The 21,748-nt window shown below is 41.0% G+C and overlaps 1 protein-coding gene across 1 annotated transcript in view; it reads left to right on the forward strand.

The window, feature by feature from the left end:
• Positions 1-249: 249 nt before the first annotated feature.
• Positions 250-21,748, forward strand: part of KCNK1 (potassium two pore domain channel subfamily K member 1) — a 35,765-nt gene continuing 14,266 nt past the window's right edge. Inside the window, exon 1 of the mRNA XM_074925390.1 lies at positions 250-900. Coding sequence (XP_074781491.1) covers positions 546-900 — 355 coding nt within the window. The 5' untranslated portion in view covers positions 250-545. The remainder of the gene's footprint in view (positions 901-21,748) is intronic.

The raw sequence follows: 21,748 nt of genomic DNA on the forward strand, positions 1-21,748 counted from the left end.
TTTTGAAACGTGAAAGAAATAACCCCAACCAACCCAAACCAGAGGGAGGAATTGCTGGTTTGGGGACTTCTCAAAGTAGGGGCGGGGGGAGCCGCGAGGCAAAGAAACCTCCAGACACCTCGGTAGGAGAAAGGGGACGGAACCCCGAGGAGGCGCCGGCCGCACGCCACCCCGCCGCGGAGGAGGGGAGGGGGCTCTCAGTCGCCCTCACGGGACCGCGGCTGGGGCCCCTCGCGCTCTCACGCGTTACTCGGCGACGAGGAAGGGAAAGCGCGAAGGCGCCGTTTTAACGGGCGGCAGCGGCGTGAGGCGGCGGGGCCGGGCCAGGCCGGGCGGGCGGCGGCAGAGCAGGCCGTCCCTCCGCCGCGGTACCTGCGCGGCGCCGCCCCGTGAGCGCCACATCAGCGCCGCTCCGCGCCTTCGGAGCCCGCGGCCGCAGAGAGGGCAGGCGGCGGCCGCCGCACCGGCCGCGCTCCCCCTCACACCCCCCCGCCATCAAGCCCCAGCTCCCCCTCGGCGACCCGGCCCGGCCCTGGCTGGGGAAGATGCTGCAGTCGCTGGCGGGCAGTTCCTGTGTGCGGCTGGTGGAGCAGCACCGCTCCGCTTGGTGCTTCGCCCTGTTGGTGCTGGGTTACCTGCTGTACCTGGTGTTCGGCGCCGTGGTCTTCTCCTCGGTGGAGCTGCCCTACGAGGACCTGCTGCGCCAGGAGCTGGGCAAGCTGAAGCAGCGATTCCTGGAGGAGCACGCCTGCCTCTCGGAGCAGCAGCTGGAGCAGTTCCTGATGCGGGTGCTGGAGGCCAGCAACTACGGCGTCTCGGTGCTCAGCAACGCCTCGGGCAACTGGAACTGGGACTTCACCTCCTCCCTCTTCTTCGCCAGCACCGTCCTCTCCACCACGGGTAAGGGAATGGAGGTCGACCCGGCGCCGGAGGCCTTCCGGGGAGGCCCGGACCCCCGAGGGGCCGAGGGGCTGGTGTGGGGCCGTCTTCCCCCCGCAGCGTGGGGGCAGCCCGGCCTCTGAGTGGGGGGCCGGAGCCTGCCGTCCCCCCTCACGCCCAGGGCCGCGGGGCTGGTGCGGGGCCGACCGGCCCCGCACCAGCCCCGCGGCCCTGGGCGTGAGGGGGGGCGGCGGCGGTTGGGCCCCGGAGCACTCGTTGCTTCCCAAACTCTTTTGTGCGAGGGCAATATTTTATGTAAAATGCATCAGCCGTGCTTGAAAACCCACCCAGTTCAGCATTAAGAGCCCAATTGCCAGCTTCCCCCCCCCCCCCCCCCCCCCCGCCTTGATAACTTTGCTGTTCTTGAAAATCCGGCGAGGTGCCCACCTCTCTCTCCGAACTTTTGAATGCTGTTAAGGATGTCTCCCTAAGATCTTGGTCTCCTTTGCATTTCTTTCAGCCTTGGGGGAGCAACTGCTAACCTGGGTATAATAACAAAGATAAATTTCAGTTTCCCACTTTACCGTCAATTTTGGTGTAAAAGACAAAAAGGTAGTGCTTACTTGCTTCCAAATTTCATTGATGTTTTGAAAAGCTCGAGGAAACAGTCCTTTGGCCGTAGTTTTTATAAGCAGTGATTTTTATAGCAGTCACGTTTCACATAAGATCGTAGTGGACAGCCTTCTCCTAAAGGATGAGTGCAGGCATTGTGCTGGGACACTGGGCAGTGGTGATTTAAATGTGGCTCACTGAAATAAGTAACACAGGCTTCTCAAATAAGAACAGCTTTAAAAGAATCACCCTAAAATTAGTCCAACCAGAGGGCTTTGTGTCTTGGAAGTACATTGATACTACTATAAAAGATGCAGTGCTTTTGTTTTGTTTTGTTTTGTTTTTTCCCTGGCCCCAAGTAAGCATTCTTTCTATTATGGGCAATATAATCTGCTGATATCAGTAATTGCATTTAATAATATATACTTGATCTTATTTTGGTGCTTCCTGACCAGTTTCAAACAGCTAATGCTTGTCCTAAAAATAGTTGTCATTGAGTATATGGATCAGGTTGTCTGCTTGTTGTAAGGAGGTTGGTTTTTTAAAAAAAGTAAAATGGGGTTATGGGTGTCCCTGTAACACCCCCCACCCCCCCAGTCTTAATAACTAGAGTTAAGAAAAGAGAAAGTGACATCCTTGTGGCAGTTAAATGTTTTCAGTAAGTTTCTAAGCATCAATCAATGTGTAGTAATACTACTGGTGAGAAAAGCGTGGAATTGTGATTAGTACTTCAGCATGTAAATTTTCTCTCCTTTTTTTCTTTCATTAAAACCATAAAGCACTTTAAACTTAAGGTGCCGAATTGACCTTATGATGCCTGTTTCCATTCCTAATGTCATACTGTCTGCTACTATAGAATGTGAATTACTTGGTCCAAGAGCTATTTTTGTATTCAGAATATATTTTCTGTAAAATAATAACCTACATTTTCAAAAAAAGGATATTAAAGAAGGCCCTGCTTTTCTATTTGTTCTCATACAGTGTAGAGTATGTAGCTTCTCTCTTTTTTTTTTATCAGACAACAATCTAATCTACAATCCCTGCAGTTTCTTATTTTTAAATCTGGCAATATTGATTTCAGAGCTGAATAAATCAAAAAATGTTCACCATGAGGACAGCAGAGATGGGACTGAGTTGGTAACACTTTAGTACTGCCTGCTAAGGCACAGCTGCAGTTTGGATTTGGTGGTATAGTTCAGGCAGAGATATCTCTTTTCCACTGCACATCTGCTTAAGGGCAAGGCATAACGTGGCTCTGCATGGGTAGCTGATTTGATCATAGAGGCCCTACAAGGAAAGTATTGAAAACACAAGGTACCATTGTCCAAATGGAAAACCTTTTAGAAAACTCCACTTAAATGGCATATGCTTAGAAAACACAGAGGTCCAAAATGCATGTGTTATCAATATTTCTGTGAATTTCAGAAACTGAAGTTCATCTAGTCATTGATGTAATAGACCAGGCATGCAATGGTTGGTACTTCCTTCGACGTCCCGTAGTCTTTTGGGTCAGGCCCCTTTTAACAAAATCCCTGTTTCTTGTAACTACACCTGAAACATTCTCTCTTTACTGAGTACAGTAAGGGCAAATGCAGAAAAGAGAACCCTGGTACTGATGGCACCAACTGAAGGTTGCTTCTGTGCATGACTGAAATTGCAGGGAACGCTGGGATATGCCTTATGTTCAGCTGGCTGAATTTGTCATTCATCATGTAAATAAATGCACACCTACCCCTTGTACAGAGGACAAGGCTTATTTCATAGCCTTTTAGTTTTCTATATAAATCATGGAGGGAAAGTGCTTAATTTTAGCATCCCCAACTCCACTTCTTGTTGCCTCTCATTATTCTTACACTTGTTGGCTTCTTACTAGACAAAATCCTTGAAGAAAATGATAAAGCCAGTTAAGAATTTGGAAAAAAATGAAGAGAGTTTGCATAATAAACGCAGTAAGGCAAATTGTTACTTGAAAGCAATTTATATTGCTGCACATGGACTGTCACAGGACTGTCACAAGCTGCCTGAAGGACGGGCAAACAAAGGGCAGTGAAATGGACTGGGGGTGAGGCTTCAGCAGATTATAGAAGCGACTGGCAGCAGGTTTCTCCTCTAACAACTTTATTCTTCTTTATGCAACTTAAGCAGTCATGCAGAATGCCATATGAGCAGTGTGCAAGAGGAAGCAATTTGGTCATTAATCATTGACAACATAAACACTAAGAATATACAGTTGTGTGCATTTAAATAGCATCTGTCTCAGAAACTCAGTAATTATGGCCTTACGCACATCTACGGTCATCGCTTGTCTCAGTGCTAGATGTCATGAACGATCTTACTGAAGCAGTAGTTTTTTGGTTGACTTTGTTGTGGGGCCATCTGTACGAATATGTTCTATTTCTAAAAATAAAAAGGAAGTCATTTTTTATGCTCGCTCTCCCAGGTAGCTTCTTTTCACTGTTCTTGGCATGCTGTTAGGCTCCAAGACCTTACCCATATTGGTGCAATATAGGAATACTGCATTATATGAAGCAGAGTGGAGTAAACAAGAAATTGATATTGATTATGTGCAAGATATAAAGAGTAAAGTGGCTTCTGTTCGTTGAAGAAAAATAGACGGGAAAGGAAAGGGGGTGCCAACTTAGGAATTTAGGGCCTGTTTTTTTATATTTGTTCTTGGAAAGGGTCTTCTTGGTGTAAGGATACCCCACAACATTTTATGCAAAAGGATCATAAGTCTTATTGTGACTGTCCAGCTTTGAGTAATTTTGCCTCCATCACAAACGTGACTGTAGATTTCATTTAACATTTGGATACCAGAGGGAAGTTGAGAAAGAGCTTCTTTGGATCCTTCTCTGTTGTGATAGTTGGCAAGGTACACATTACAAGGAAGTTAGGATAGCCTTATCCTGATCTAGGGATTTGCAGAGGAAGGGTGTGGAGAAGTTGCATCTTCTATGATGGCAATGCACGTTTTTCATTTTTTGGTTAAGATCAGGCTGGACTCTCATGTGAGCCACAGGAGTCAAGATGGTAAGAGAAGGGAGGAGAGGGCTATTAGTACTCAACCGCTGTATTCTGAAGCCCATAATATCAGCCACATTATGCAAGGTGGTTACTGCATATCGGCATCTTCTCCAGTATTTAGCCCGTACCAATTTCAATGTGGGTGTTGAGGATGGGTGTATTATGCTGCATTGCAAGGAATGACACCCACGATCCATGATATACTGAATTCAGATTTCTGCTTGCTGTATTCTGAAGAGAAAGGAGCATCTATGCAGTAGTTGTAGCTAAATGCTGACAGTGGCTGAAACTGTTGAAACTGCTTGGTTGAGGGACTTACAAAGAACCAACATGGCTTTCAGGGAAAGTTTTGCATTCGAGTTAAATAGCTTATATGAGTCTTACGGGCAAGCAGTATGAGGTGTTCATGCATATATCATTTGATTCATAAGAGCATTTTCTGTTAGGTCTGATAGTCATAAGCATTGCTATTGATGACTTGCAAGAGAAACTAAACTATGCCTTTATTTATGAAAAGTAACAGGCTGGGAGATTATGCTGGAGTCAGTGTATGTACTGTAGAAGAAGATGCAGTCCCTATGAAGAGACAAGGGAGGGAGAAACCTGTCAGTCTCCACCACTTTATCCATATTCTTCTGTCAAGAAGCGGTCTTTCTCACTTTTCTTCCCCTCAGATGAACAGACCCCACATCCAGTGTATGTGTAGTGTGCCATACAGGTCTTAACAAATCCATAGAAAATTAGGGGATGCCATGAAAGCATCATCATGATGTCTTTGTAATGCTCCACTGTAAAGATTCGTTGGCTGTTGCAGTAGAGCCCTGAGGTGGAAGAGTCTACTTGGTTCTTTCATATCTTATGGAAGAATGAGTATTTAACTTAACTGGAGATAGCTTCCAGAGGCTTTAGGGAAAGCAGAAAAATTTGTCCCATACTTGAATTTAATGTAAAATGCATATTTTATTTTGCTGGCATCAGAATATGTGGCTTGTGTCCCTGAGGATGCCTGTATTAGCTCACTAATACACACTGAATAAATACATTTCATAATTCATACCAAATGTACATCTGGAGACTTGTCAAGATCTCTGTTGCCTCTTATATGAAAATGTACAAACTTTGTGACGGTTTGAACTCAGATCTATCTCACTAGTAGTCCCCTCTGACTCCAGCAGAAAACTGAAGCTTCGTTGTACTCCTGCTCTGACTGTAACACTCACAGATCATTTAAACACATGTGATAAAATTACAGCTATACACCAGGGTGGGGGTGCCAAACTTTCGAAAGGAACTTTGTTTCTCTTTTAGGAGTTATTTGTTACTTAGCAACGACATCTACAGGAAAAGGTAATTTGCCGAGATGATCTGGGAGACAAAGCGAGATTGTGCAGCGCTCTTGCAACAGAGTGGCTTTTGTACTGGAGTGCTTCTAAGAAAAGCAAAGGAAATGAAGAAGTAGGTTGAGAAAGATGCCAGAGGAGAATTACATTCAATAAGACAACTATTTGGGCACTGATTTAGGATGTGAGAAACCACATTCTTTTCCCTCCTTTTTCTGGAAGGACTTGAACCTGAGCTGCAGCAGAGTGGTTGAATGCTGCGGGGTGTTCTGGGACAGGGTAGTCATAGCTGCTGTCACCTAGGCTGTCTCCCCTGGAACCAGGCATCCCACCTCTTGGATTAAGTAGTATAACACTATATAGTTATACTATAGAGTCATTCTGTCTGCCTGTGTGTCTGCTTTCCTCTCAGGGAAAATTCCTGTATTATATACAGCGTAGAGCAGCTCCAGACTTGCTGCTGTCATATTCTAGTCTGGCCCCAGGGTTAAGATGCTGTCTCCTGAGACATGGGAGGTTTCACTTGAGTTCTGCTTAATGCCATTCTCAGGACAAGTACCCAAACTAAGGCCTTCTAGCTGTCTTTAAGAAGAAGAGCCCAAAAGACTACTGTCTAGGAGAGCTCTAAGAGGAGGCAAGATGAATATGTATAGGCTAATACTGAGAAAGACTGGATGCTTCTGGTCTCCCAGCCTTACAACACAAAAACATGGGAGCATTCAAGAAAATTAAAAAAAATTAATCAAATTATCAAAATCAAAAAAATAGTAAAAGAAAATAAGGGTTTTAACAAGTTTAAAAAAACAACCAAACAAACCCACAAACCAAAAATATCTTGTATGAATAGCTCCAAAATACCTGTATTTGTCAAAATTAATGATGATAAACTTTTTTGAATGGATATTAGTCTCTGTGCTTCAGGATGCAAGCCACTCCTTAGGTACCAGAGATGACAGTTACAGACAACAGACCAAGTCATATTCTCTCTCATGTGTCCAGGACAAAGGGACACACAAGAAATGTTTTCTTTACTGAAGTAGGCAGTAGTGGAGAGGAAATCTGGATCTGTCCTGTCTTGTGTTCCAGGTAGAGTAGCAGTTCCTGGTTCCTTATGCGAGTACAGCAATTAGGTGTGCCAAACACCTGTGTTTGCTGAAAGAAAGGGTGGCAAGAGTAGCTCTAATCTGATGATGTTTATGCTTTGCAGGCCAATGAGTAGTAAAAACCATCTCCTGGCAGAAATCGGAGAAGCCATGGATTAGCATGACTGTATTATTGTTTGGAGCAGTGCTGGCTGCTGATGGATGGAGCGTGTCTCTTACAAGCTCTGTCCTCACTTCTTCATCCCAGAGCTCTACCTGCCTTGCTAAATTCCCAGTGATAAGGAGCCATGCCAGCAGCTCTCCACAGGTTAAGGACTGCAGCTGCTGTCCCCGTAGTCCTATGTCAGGTCTAGGGTCATTCTTCCTCTGCTGAAATAAAAAAACAAAACAAAAATCCACCCCCCCAAACCAGTCCTTGAACTTGGTATAATACCCAGAGTGTAGTTGGGGTCAGCACTGAGTTAATGGCGTTCTGCCCTTCACTTATTGACTCTTTTTTTGTAAACATTAACTTTGCAATTTGTCTGTTTTTTCCTGATTTAGCTAGGTTAAAATTAATTGCTGTTTGTCATAGGATTACATAGCCTCCTGTTACGCTATTATTATTTATAATTATTACTCTGGCTTTATTTTGTTCTGTGATATTTACATCTTTATTGAAAGGAAGAGAGTAATCTCAAGAAATTGCCTTCATTAAAAAGTTTCTATTTGTAATCCTTTTGCAAAGCTGGAATTCTTATTACCATTCTACTGACATCTCCAAATCAAATCCTAAGCTAAAAGTTGTGTACACTTTCAGAGCAGAACTTCTAAAACTTAACAATCAAATCCTGCAGTTCCTGACCATTACAGACTAGGATTTTCACTTTTATATGGATGCAATTTAAAATAAGTCGTCTTTCAAATCTGTAGTTTCTCCTATTTTCATTTATTTGTTGGCTGGTTCTTGTTCTTTCTTTGTTTCACTTTGGCCTGGTGCATCACCAGTTCAATAATCTGTGGGGGTTTTGGATAGAAGAACCTCATGATCTATGGAGAAATGTCTACTTTAGCCACATCTGCAGCATAATTATAAAGTAGACCATGAGCTGCTAAGCCATATGAAGACCAGGATGTTTCCTGGCACGTGCAGAAGTGGAATTTTAGCAATTTGAGAAAAATTAGGATAACTATGAGAGTTTTGATGCCTCCAGGATTAAAGAATACCAATAAAAAGTGTCTCTGGAATTAGCTACCTAAATTCCTACTGTGTCTCTGGATCTGACCTCAGCTGCTTGAAAGTTATGATATTTGTACAAAATTCAGCTAAAATCCTAGAGTAGTTACTGCTGGTGACCCAGAAGACCCTGGGAAAAATGTGTCAGTTTGCTTTTTCACTTAAGAACCTAGCTGAAACCTTAAACAGATTGCGTTTCTTAGGAGGACAAAACAGTGATGTGGTCCTGGTTAAGACCAGGACTGAAAGGAATGAGTGGAGCAAAGCTTTTCAAGTGGCTGTGCTTTGGAAAAGTATCTGAGTGGCTTTTGCATGAACATATGGATTTTCTTTCCTGCGGAAAGAAAAAAACCCCACATTCGTCTCTGAAAACAGAGTATGAAAACTTCGTTGCAGGAAAAGCACATATGAATCAAAGTGGTACACCAGCTGTCACCAGACCCCAAACGTTTACTAACTGATACTTCCTCAGTATTACCATAGTCTGTACTCCAAATGGATTCTGTGCCAGCAGCTTCTGTGCCAGAAGCATCCTTGAGGAACTGGGGGATGCAGATGCAGAAGCAAGGAGGTCACTTAGGCAGTATTCCCTGGCAGCAGCAGAGGGAGGAGGTTGGGCTGGGAAACGCGTTTTGCCAGTGGAACTAGCCAACCCAGTAGTCTGCTTGCATTGGAGAAAGTGAGGCTGTGCCCTCTGAAAAGTTGCGTACTATTTACCCGTAGAAACTTTACTAGCAGTTTTCATCCTTCTCCTGAAAATCATGAATCCAGACTGTTGTTGTGCTAACAGGGAATAGAGGCTTTCTGCATCTTTTTACTGTCCTCTACTACAAAGCAAAAACTTCTGGAGTAATCAGAACTGTTATACAGAGTGTTTTTAAGCATAATTTAATACCATTGCAAATGCAGTTTTTGAGAGAACTGGTACCATGAGAATAGGGTTTTGTCATCTCTTTTGCTCCTCATGCATTTCATGTTCCACACACTGAATGTATTTTCTGAAGATGGTAAAAATAACTCCAGAAGCTAAATTGAAAAGGTTAAAATGTACCTCTGAATTTCATGCTACGTGTGATATGTGAGTACCTGCTTCTGTGTCTTTCAATTATTTAAAGACTGTTTAAATTGAATCGGCTAAATAACCTTAAATTCTTTATCAGTAGCTACTTCACTAATGGTTTCTAAGAGCAGAAATAGGAGTTGGTTTAAGGGGGGAGGGGGACCAACCGGAACTAGGTATTGAAATGATAGAGTTAAGACATACACTGTACTGTTCTTTACATATTTTTTTTATAAGCAGAAGCTTAATTCTAATGATAGATGAATCTAGCCTCAGAATTCTGGTTTTTGCAATTAAAAATTCATTTCAGTCAGCACTTAGGTTTTGAGACTTAGTTTCCTTGTTGTATGGCTGTATGATATTGTTAGTTGTATGCTGAAATGCCCATAAAAGGAATCCTTTTCCCAACTTCACTGAAAATATTTTATTTAGAGGTTAAATATTCTTCACGCAGTGTTTACAGTAAAGGCACTGCATTTAGCTAATATGACTATATAGCATTAAAATAGTGAATAAGTTACACATTTGCTTCTATGTATTTCTTGCAGTGTTGGTAAAAGCTGTGTACTAGGCTTTTCATGCAGTGAGACTAAAAGTATGAACACATGGTCTGCTGAGGAAAAAAAAACAGTCTGCCCTACAGAAAATTACACAACTACAAAGCCTTCTGGGAATTCTGTCACAAGTGCACATCTGCTTTTGCATCTTCTTTTGTGGAGTAATGTGCCTAAAGGTGACGCATGAGTATCCTGAAGCTAAGCTAAACACAGAATTGCAGGGAAAAGATCGCTTGCATCAAGGCGAAAGGAGGCAGCCAGCTCAGCAAGGATTGTAAAATTTACTATGTTTCAGAAAGTTCTTCTCCCTTTTTGTTACACGCAAGGGCTAAATACATACTAAGACTATAATTATTTTAAAATGTGAGACGATTTCTCAGCATTAAGAGACAAGTATTCTTTCAGAAGACCTCAAATGATGGCAGCACTGGCTAGAATGGGGCTTACACATGTTTTTATTTTAAAGCCTGTACTGAATTGTCTCTTATGTGACACTTGGGCTTTTACTTTCTTTGTTATTTTAAACCTGTATGGCACACTATGAACACATATTTTGCTCAGTCAAGCTTTTAAAAATGTGATTGGCAGGCTTAGACATTGCAACATGCAGTATTAGTGCCAAAGTCCAGAGGCAAGTTACAGTAGGTATCCTCCTTTGTTTGCAATGTTGTTTGAAAAGGGGTTTGTTACTTCAGTGTCAACAAATGCAAAGGCAAGGCAAAGATTCTTATTTCACCTCCTCTCCAATAGGCAGGGTCGTACTATACATGGATTTAAAGAAAGCTGTTGTGAAAAAAAGCCTTGTGTTCAGAGATCTGCTAAAAAATGAAGTAGTTTGAATGTTTAATTCTTGGGGACTTCATTGTACAATCCTATACATCTCACTTCATAAAAGGGGAAGACCATCCCTAAAAATTGCTTGTTGTATTAAAGATTAATGTGAGAAGGCCGTGAAATCTCTACTCCATATATATTATTTAAGGAGCTATTTGCCCAACTGCGTGTTGTACAAGAATGGCATAGACCTTTCCCTTTGAAGCCTGCAGCCTAAAGGAAATGGGAAAACCCTAAACCAAACCAGAGAACTTCCTTCTCTTGTAGAGTTTTGGAAGCTCTAGGCTGTACGATTTACTCATGGGCAATTAAATTTTAAACACATCACAGCATGTCTTGTTACTTATTTTCATTACTATATTTTTATTTAGTATTGGAATGCTGAGTCAGTAGTATAGCAAAAATTATTAAGGCTCGAAGATGTATCATTGTGTTACTGTTTGAAAGACTGTAAACCATAAGAGTGATGCACAGAAATGAATGCAAAATGCTGTAAACCATTTGAATGATTAATAGTTAGCAGTGAAGCCCTCTTATGTGAGGGTATGAGATTGTTTAATTTACCTATGTGCATCTCCACATCTGTTGAGAAATCCAGACCTCCAACCTGGCTTCTGGTCCACTGCTGCAACCCCAGCTGGGCAAGCAAAGAACCACGATCACTACATGATGTTGCTTTGCATGAATCAACAATTCATGTTGATAAGTAAAGAGTAAATCTAAGGGCAAAATCCTGCCTTAGTTCATTATTTGAGTTATTATGCATTTACATTCTGCCTGTCTATAGTTGTATCTTTAGTCATATCTTTTAGTACAGCTATTTGTACTAAGTGAAGCCAGCTAAATGTTCAGGTCATGCTTTCTGGGAGTAATTGCCACCTGACAGAATTTTGTATGCTGCTTTGAGGAAGATGTCATTTATACCACAAGTTATTATTAGCCATGAATCTCAACCAAAGCAAAAGATAGAAACTCTCTCAACATCTTCAACAGAAGTTGGAGTGCCAGATTTTAGCCTTGCATTTATACCATGTCCTTAGATGCCATGAGGGAGATGGTGATAATCTTTCACATTTCTGAACCACTTTTTATCAGTAGAAGCTGAAGCATGTGCATACCAGGAACTGCTTTATTGATTAGAACACTTTTATTATGTTCTGCATTTTGTGCGATTAGAGCGATATTTCTGTATGCACTTTGAAAAAAGGATGAACTAAGACAAAGAGGAAAAACACTCATGAAAGATTATGTAAGAGCCATTAGTATGGTTGAGAATAGGAGCCTGTGAATTTTGTCCTGCAGTTCTCCGCTCCCACTGCTAGGCTGCATTCGGATACAGTAAGCTGATTTCCTGTCCTGTGTACTCCAGCATGCTTTCATTTTTTGGTATTGGGTATTCTTTTTTCTTTTCCCTCAGTAATAGTTTTTCTGCTCAGTAATATTAGAGGAAATTGCAGGTACTTGAATAGGGACTCACAGAAGGCATATCAAAGTGTGCAATGCACATTTCTGTATCTTCAGTGGAGACTGCAGAAATAATTGCCACTCCCTTCTAGGAAATCCTTCAGTTGTGTACTGTGTGTAGAAAACAAACTAAGCATCAGTTAGTACAGCCCACATAAGCAAATGTGTGAGTAGCCTTTGTGGGAAGTAGGCAGTGTTTGTTCTACTTTAGCATGCTGGTTGCTCCTCCTAATACCTAGTAAAATATTTGCTCAGGATGATGTAAAACAGAATAGACTGAGCCTACCTAACAGTGCTGCCAGCAGAAGGAAGATGTCTTAGACTCCTGATTCCCACCCTATGGTCTAACCTTATTCCCTGTGCTAGGACTGTTGCCTACTGGACTACACAGTAAGACAAGTCAGTTTATCAGACTGGAAGAAACGTATTCACTTCCTGCTGGAATAGTTTGCTCTGAGCGATTGCAGTCAGGTAAACTATAGCCAATGCAAGAGAAGGTAGACCCACATAGAGAAAAGGATCTTCTTTCTCAGGAGTAACTCTGGGATTAAATTAGAGATTTCATGTAAGAATTTGGTGAAAGCATAGAAAGAATCAGAAATGCACAACCAAATTAACAACAGATGTAAGAAAGGAGATGGCAATCTAAGAACATGTTCTCTGTAATGATAATGCATTTGACAATTGCTGGCTGCCCCTTGTAAAGGAGCGTTATTTCAAGCAGGATTAAAATGACAGCTAGCAAAGCTGAAAGAGTTTATCAGGAGTCCTCTTATTAATACAGATGCTACCACTACAGTATTTCTATCTGGTATACCTCAGGTACACACATCTGAAGGGGAACTTTATTTTTTCCCACTGGGTAACTAGTGTTATGTGATAAATTGCATTATCCTTGAAACTAGTAAGGAAGTAATGCAGTCATACTGTTGTGTTTAGTTACTGTAACTAGCTTACAAAGTCTGATCATTGACAGTTACAAGAAGCTGGATGTGTTCATAGGACCAGACACTTGCAAATAGATTTCTCCCTTGAAAAGATGTGTTAACTATCAATTTATGCATTGCTGCCCAGGCTTTTAAATGACAGGCCTTTATTTTGGAGTTACCAACCATTTTAGATTCCCCCTCCCTCAGTACTGAGCTCTGAGATGCCACCTGCAACACCCCACTTTCCTCAGAGAGTCACAGGTTGCATCGATCCAGCCTTTTTCATGTTGGCCACTGGCAGGAGGGTGCTGAACTTGAGAAACCTTAGTATGATTCAGTCTTCAGCCTGGATGATTGCTAGGCGTTTCTGATATGTGTGCTACCTTGACATAATGGAGTTTAAGGAAATAGGACTCAGAATTATTGGTCAGTGTTGACGGGTTTTGACTGACATGGTGGGTCCAGAATTGTGATGGGGCAGTTGGAGCATTTTTGTTGAACTGTCCTACTGATTTAATGTTGCCTGCTTTCATTATATGCAGGGCTATCTTATTCTGTCCCTGAGAGGCTAGAATGATGTATTTTCACTAGGAGAATCATCCTATAGTTGTAAGAATTTCTGGAAACATCAAATATCCCACCAAGACACAGTAACAAACTGAAGAGAGGTTCTCCATTATAAAACAAATTGCCATTAATCTAAACAGACAATATAGTATTTGAAAACAACACAGCATTTAAGTTGCTCTGTTTGTGTCTTCACATTGCTGACTAAATGTCTTGTATCTGTAGTTTGCCTTTCTAAATGCTACATCACTATTTCTAAATAACTTCTTCTAGATAAGCAAACCCAAACATTTCATCCTCTTGTGAACATAAATAGTATGTGCAACTTTCCCTTTGCTGGTAAGACATACAGTTGTGGTTGTCCTGGGTGTCCTGATTCCAGTGTAACTAGTCAGATTGATGGTTCCCACAATTAGAGTTTGCTGTGCAGGATGTCACATATACATGAATGATTCAATAGGACTAGTGTATCAGTAAAACTTGCTTATGGTGCACCAAGATAGTTCTCACAAGAGTTGAAGTGTTTACCCATTGGGCCTTGCAAATTCATGTTCTATTTTGAGCATGAAACTGTGAGTATATTCAGCTAGACCACATTCGAATGGCAGAGTACATCAAGCATCATATTCAGGACTGTGATTTAGAGTTTAGAGCTAACCATCTCATCTGAAAAAGCATCTCATTTTGTGTAAATATTGTCTCTTAATTTATCTTTATTTTTTTTAAGTTAGAAATTAATATTTCAGATTAAATGTCACATATAAAAGTGAAGAATGATGCACTTGAGTTCTGTGTGGTTTTGTTAGTGCCTTTAGCGATTCTTGCTCTTTGTGTTAAATTGATGTGCTTCTGTTTTGCTTTATGTGCTGTTGAATTCTTCATGTTTCCGAGGAATAGCTATTAAAACAGAAGCCAGAAATAGGATTTATTTGTATGCAAATGCATTATGATGTCTGATTGATCTATGTACGTGTCCTGATTTCAGCTGGGATAGAGTTAATTTTCCTCTTGGTAGTTGGTATAGGATGAGAATGATGCTGATAACACACCGATGTTTTAGTTGTTGCTGTTAGTTGTTGCTGGGCAGTGCTTACACTAAGTCAAGGACTTTTCTGCTTTTCACACCACTCTGCCAATGAGTAGACTGCGGGTGCACAAGAAGTTAGGAGGGGACGCAGTCAGGACAGCTGACCCCAGCTGACCAAAGAGATATTCCATACCATATGATATTGCGTTCAGTGTATAAAACTGGGGGAGGAAGAAGGAAGGGGGGCACATTTGGAGTGATGGTGTTTGTCTTTCCAAGTAACTCTTACACATGATGGAGCCCCGCTTTCCTGGAGGTGGCTGAACACCTGCCTGCTGATGAGAGTGGTGAATGAATTCCTTGTTTCGCTTTGCTTGTGTGCATGGCTTTTGCTTTACCTATTAAAATGTCTTTAGCTCAACCCACGAGTCTTCTCACTTTTACTCTTCTGATTCTCTCTTCCCCATCCCACAGGGGGACAGTGAGCAAGCAGTTGTATGGTGCTTAGTTGCCGGCTGGTGTTAAAAAACACAACAATATGAAATATTGATGTATCTTACAAAGATAGGTAAGGGCTATGTGTCTTTATCTGCCAGACAAGGGAGATGATGCTAGTAATTTCCCTGAGTTCCACATATTAAATCAATAACAAGATTAGAACTATAAATTCCTATTCCCCTGCTGTATCTAGTAGATAACACTTTCTTCCATGTGAGGTTGCATTTTAATGTAAAGATGCTGCTTACAGATCTGATTTTAACTCCACAGCATGAAATGGCCTAATTTTTTAATGTTGTGTGATAATTCCTTACTGCCCACAATACCAGTTTCATTCCCTGTTTTCATGCTCTCTTCTTTCTGATGGTGCAATAAAGCAATTTTTGTTTCAGAAGTGGAGGTGGGAAGCATACTAATTTGCAGCTGGTTGTTTCTTTTTATTCCCAGATGGTAGGAAGAACAAATGTGGCTCATTTCAGTGCAAGAAATGATAACTTAGCAAGACTAGATAGGTATTCTTCACTAATTGGATATGTGATTAAAGCACTGCAGTAAGTGCCACTGCAACACATTCAAAGCTTTTGACACATCCCAAGGTGCATTTGGGATGGTAACAGGTGCAAATTATCAATTTTTAGAAACCTCTTCCTAGTAAATTTCACCAGGCTTCAAGTAGAGTGCCATACTGCACAGGTGCTGGACTCAGCAGCAGCAGCTGGCACATCCCTGTGGTATACCATGCATAAACAAGGTCTTTCAAGTGGTGGAAGGCTGAAGTAATTGATAGAAATTTAAAACCTGTTACAGGAAAATTAGAGTGGGTGGGGAAAGAGAAAGTTGCATCATGAAATGAAACCATGGTTGCAGACCTTTTCCAGAAAGAAAAAGCTTCATCTTCCACCAGTCTCTTCAGAATGTGTGTATCCTCTCAGCTTCGCTGCCAGGTAGATGCTAAATGTGTCTTAGGTGCTGAAATGAGTTTTTCCATAGGTGCAGACGGCCATATCTAAAGACAAAATCTGGAAGCATTACTATTGTGTAAAGCACATCACCTTTATGCAACAATCAAATGCTTTTTAGCAAATTAACATGAGAAATTAGAAGATCACTGTCATGGAAAAGCTACCGGCTAAATCTAGTCAATAACGTTGTTTTCTCTTTCCTGGTTCTGCCAGAATGTTGTCCATATTAAGATTTTTTTCCTACTTTGAATGTTTGAGGATGTGAATTCTGGGAAGAACTGCAGAATTGTACCAACCAACTGCAGTGGCTTGTACCCCTTTCAATACCTTAAAGTTGGTGCTGAAGTTCTTAAGGCTTTTAATGAAGGCTTTTAATGTTTCTTTGATTGCATGTTAATCTTGGTGATCAGTGGCTTTAAATATCCATTACTGTGGGAGTGCTGCTGCACACATTGCTGAATGTAACAGTGTAAAAACCCTTGACAAAAGGCCAGCACAAAACCGTGCCTTGTTTTCTAACATTTCTGAGGCCTACAAGTAAAGCTTTTGTAATAAAGCTCATTGGCATTTCTCTTTTATCAGATCTAAGTTTCTGAGACTTACAGAGTTTGTTCTATCAGAAAACATTAATAATGAAGTAGTTTGTTGGTGGGGCCCCTACTTTGATACAGATTTTTGACCATCTGTTGCCTAGCGGGCAAGTAAACCAATAAAAGAATAATTGGAATTTTCCTGGCTGAATTCTCAAAGGAGCCCTCAGGAAGTCTCACCTTGCTTTTGACCTGTTGGTTGGGTTTTATTCAGCAGACTTTTGTAATTTTCTTTTCTTTTTCCTCCATTGAAAAATGAATCTGAGATAACAGGGAAAATAACTCTTGAAACAAGATACAGGTTTCTTTACTTATGCTAAATCTTTGCTAGAGGCAGATCTAAAAAGTGATATTTGTGTTTTGGATTGGTATTTCTAGAAATACATGGTTACTGAGAGGTCTGGGAGGGGAAAAATATCCCAACACCAGACAGATCCTGGTTTGATTGGAGTTTAACCCTTATAGAGTGTTAAATCCAGGATAACACTAAGAGGAACCAATTTCTAGTATAAAGACTTCAGGTTTAATTAAAAAAAAAATAAAATAAATAAATGCCATTAACTTTAAAAAACCAACAGCAACAAAGAAACCAAACCTAAGCAGCCAACCCAGAAATGCATGCCTATCTCTTGACTATTGTCTGTGATAGAAGCGTGAGCACTTTGCCACAGAGGTTTAACAGACCTCTCTTTGCTGAAGGCACTCACGTATTTAGGCTTTGCTCCTGCCTTGAGTGCTGGGTGAAGCATACAGAGGGCGTGAAGTCTTTAATGACATGTCACTTCAAACAACATGACCAAAGTTGTCAGGGCTCTGTGGGAGCACAGGTCCAGCCCACATGAACCTCATGTCAGGCTGAAGTTTTAGCATGTCACACCAAGAAGGAGGCCATTTTGATAGGAGCCGTGTAGCTTACAGCTAAGGTTTGAAAAGTCTGCTCTCGCAGGGTAAGTGGGAAAGCTTTGCCAGCTGAGTGCCCGGGGAACCCACGCTCTTCCTGCAGTGAGCGTGCACTTTCTAAAGGCATGTTCAGTACCCCTGGAATGGAGCATGTGCCTGGCCTGGAGTCCTGCCACCCTTGTCTTGCATGTGGTAGGTCTTTTTATGATGGCGAGCAACGCACGCTTTTGTGTAGACTGTGCTGGAAGGGTCTAACAGTTCCCTTGGGTTGATAATGTCTGCTTTACTTGTACATAATTATCCAGGCAGGTTTATCAAGATCCAGTGTTGGGTGGTGGCATGAAAGAATGTTATCATTTTCCACTTAAAGTTTCTAACTTTTGAGCTGTATTTCTCTCTGATACTTCTGTTGAGAAGAGACGGTATTGCACCAAACATTGCAAATAATCATCTCAGATGTAGGAGAGACATACTAATTTTGGTACTTACTTTTTTGTTTCCATTTGGTGAATGCAGTGAATTTCATCTACTGTTGTGCTGCTCTAGTACACCACCTTCTCTGCAGTTATCAGTACTGAGCACTTCCTTATAACCCTCTACCCCTCCCATATGGATCTTAACTGCTGGTGTGGGTATGACTTCATCACTAGCATCACTGCTATATGGTTGCAGTGTTTTTCACTTCATTAACTAGTACCTATGGGTAAATACTAGCTAGAACAGCAGCTCCTGTAAATCATCAAAGCATTACTGCTTGCTAGCTATTCAGTATGCCCATCAGACTGTAGTCTGTGCATCAGGCATGCACTGCCTTGCATGGTGGTGTGAGAGACATGGATGAACTTTCTGATGAAAGGAACCATAGAATGTCTGGGTCCAAATTAGAAAATACTAGCTTTTTTTGACCCAGCGTTATATCCAGTTTCTCTTCACTTCATGGAGCATCCATGTATGTTCTCGAGTGACCTGTGGTTCAGGTAGCCTCACAGACTGTTAATACTCTTGATACTCTTGTCGTTCCTCTTGCTGAGTCAAGATAGCCATTCAGAAACTGTAAGTGAAAGCCTTTCCTACAAAAAATCTGGAGCCTGTTGGAGAAGTGGAAACACTTCATGTATGCAGAACAGTACTTTTAAGGCACTCTGGTATGGCACTGCTGAATGTGAGTGCGGGACCTGATGCTTGAGAAGTGCTGTTAACTTCACTTTCAAACTGAAGGCAGCTGAAGTCTGCTAGACTTCTTGGTCCTGCATAGTGTGTTCAGATCAGGAGTGCACTGCTGAAACTAATCTCCAGATTACTCCCACTTCCCTGTTTTGGTTCACACTTGTGGAGCAGTTTTGAAGTGTGCAGACTGGATGTCTTTTCAATTGAACAACCTAAAACAGGCACTCCTGGAGAGTAGTGAAGCACACCTCAGATATTATTTGGCACCCAGTCTTTGTACACAGAGTAGAGCAAATCTGAAGTAAACCCTGACTTCCCTAAATTTAATGATGAATTTAGGTCCATGCTACCAAGTATTCCACTCTACGGATACACATTTACTGTGCTGTAATACTAATGTAAACAAGGTGACTATGCAAATTTTTTTTGTTTTGTTTTTTTTTTTTTTTTTGCTGTGCTTTACGTTCCAGTAGTCAAAATAATTGGTTCTGGGCAGGAATTGGCAGATACTTGATCCTTTAAGTAATTTGATCAAATTGCACTTTTTTTCATTGCATTCAGATGAGATTTTTAGAATAAGATCTCAGCTCCTGTTGCAATCAAACTATTTGCATCTTTTAAAGGACCAGTTTTGCTGACAAGCCTGACAACAGAAAAACATTTTCTTCATCACGACATCTTGTAATTTCTCCTACTACTCTGTGGGACATGAAGAGTATCAAAACTTATCACATTTTTCAAATGGAAAATTACCATCTATAAATATATACTTTTCAGGGGTTCCCCTGCAATGACTGCAGCTTTTCTCTTGCTAATTGAAATGACAACAGGTATGTGTACTGCTTTATGTTTTGTGACTCAAATTTGATTGATTCATTTTAATATTAGTGTTTGTGGATCATGAGAGCAGCTAACTCACAAGTGGAGCAAAGCAAAGCTATTTTTCATCAGTCTTCAGGAAGGTGTTTTTTTCCCTAGTTTGAAAAGGCATGTCTATATTTTAATCTGTACAGGAGAGAAAATATTTATAATAATTCATATGAAAGTATGTCGGAAATAGAAGAAAGAATGAAAAGGTTATTTGTGCTTTATTGTCATTTATCCTGAATATTTAAGGTGACAACAGTTCCTTCTGCCATGTAATTGGTACAGAAAAAAAAATGGAATTGGCAAGACATGCCCAGGCCACAATGTCAGTATTCCCACCTTCTATAGCTCATGTTTATGTATAAAGATGCACAACAACCTTAATACTATACAGGGTACAGAAATTTCTTCTTGAACAGACAATTCTCCAGCATCAGCATCTGGGTTGAAACAAAGACAATAACCATCTTAACACATTTCCAAACTGGAAAGGAAAAGAATATTCCTTGGAGATCATAGAAATAGGTTAATGGTAAACATGAATAATGTAAGGATTTCTGTGCTGTAATTTTGGAATTATAAAATGTTTTTTGGACCTTGGGAGTTTCCAGGACTGCTAAGCTGCAGGAGGGGACAGCACGTATTGCTCTGGAAAATTCTAAGTGGACTTATAATAGCAAAAATGCAGGAGTTCTTGTTATAAACAAATGGTACTGTCATTTTCCTATAGTTAAGAAAATAAATAGATATACAATGTATGGTTCTATTCTGGTCCCAATTGTTCAACTCATCTGAAAATACTTAATGCACTTTCAGTTTCCCTTGCATAATTAATAGCCCAAGGAGAGCCAGCAACATGCCCCAGCAGCAAAGAGGGCTAACGGTATCCTGGGCTGCATGAGGAGTGTTGCCAGCAGGTTGAGGGAGGTGATCCTTCCCCTCTGCTCAGCACTGTGAGGCCACACCTGGAGTGCTGGGTCTGGGTCTGGGCTCCCCCATACAAAAAATATATGGAGCTGCTGGAGAGAGTCCAGTGAAGGGCCACTAAGATGATGGACTGGACATCTCTCCCATGGGGGGTAGGAGAGACTGGGACTGTTGAGCCTGGAGAAGAGAACGCTCTGTGGAAGCTCATCAAGGTATATAAATACCTGAAAGGGTGGGTTATGTAGTGATGATGCGGGTGGCAATATGGGTGCTGTTGTGTCTCACACTGCCCAGTAGCATCTCATTCTTTTCTACCTTTCTATTTGTGTTCACTTGCTGTCTTATATTTTATACTGAAGTTGTATGTTTTGAGTGCAAGAAAATATTTTTATTCTGTTTTGGTAGCACAATAAGTAGACAATAACTGAAAAGAATATAAACAGTAGTGATATTTATTGTGGGATACATTAAATACTTTTATGAAATATAAGTGTTTTAGTTTAGTTTTAAATATTTATGTATTAAGTTCTAAATTCTTATTGCATTTATGTAAAATAATATTATATGCACAAATTATTTTTTAAATACCGACTTTTAAATATATTTTTATATGGGTAATTATTTATTTCTGCTGAAGTGATTTTCTATTAGAAGTGCCACCCTGTGCATAGGTCCAGGTCAGTAAAAGTGTTTGCTGTCTCTTCATGTGGAACTCCCAGAGAAGTCATGGAGTTGGTACTGGGCTTATTGCAGGAAAAAGGATAACTTTTTAGAGGCCTAAGAACATACTCAGTAGGAAATTGGAATTATTACTACTTCTGGTCTCAGCATGAGAGGTTGGGTTTGTTTATTTATTTTTGATTAACAGTTGCCATGTTTTCTGAATGTGGATATGTTACATGACAATCCGTAGCTGTATCCACTGTCATTATTTACTGGTTATTTAGGCTGATGCAGATCATGTTAGTCAGAACAAGAATTGAACATCACTGTTTTGCCAGCACTGGTACAAATCCTTGGGCAGTTTAAAGAATACCAACTATAAGATCATAAAGTGAACGGTTTATCTCAATGTATTCACAGAAATAGTGTGGAAATATCCCTTGTCCTCATATAAACATTCTCCCCAGTTTCATTCATCAGCATCCCCTTTTCCCAGCATCTGTGGATGCAGTTTCTAGCTTCGTTTATTTGAGCAGGTGAAACATTGCTTCCTGTGCAGGAA

Source organism: Athene noctua, chromosome 1, assembly GCF_965140245.1.
Source record: "Athene noctua chromosome 1, bAthNoc1.hap1.1, whole genome shotgun sequence".
NCBI lineage: Eukaryota > Metazoa > Chordata > Aves > Strigiformes > Strigidae > Athene > Athene noctua.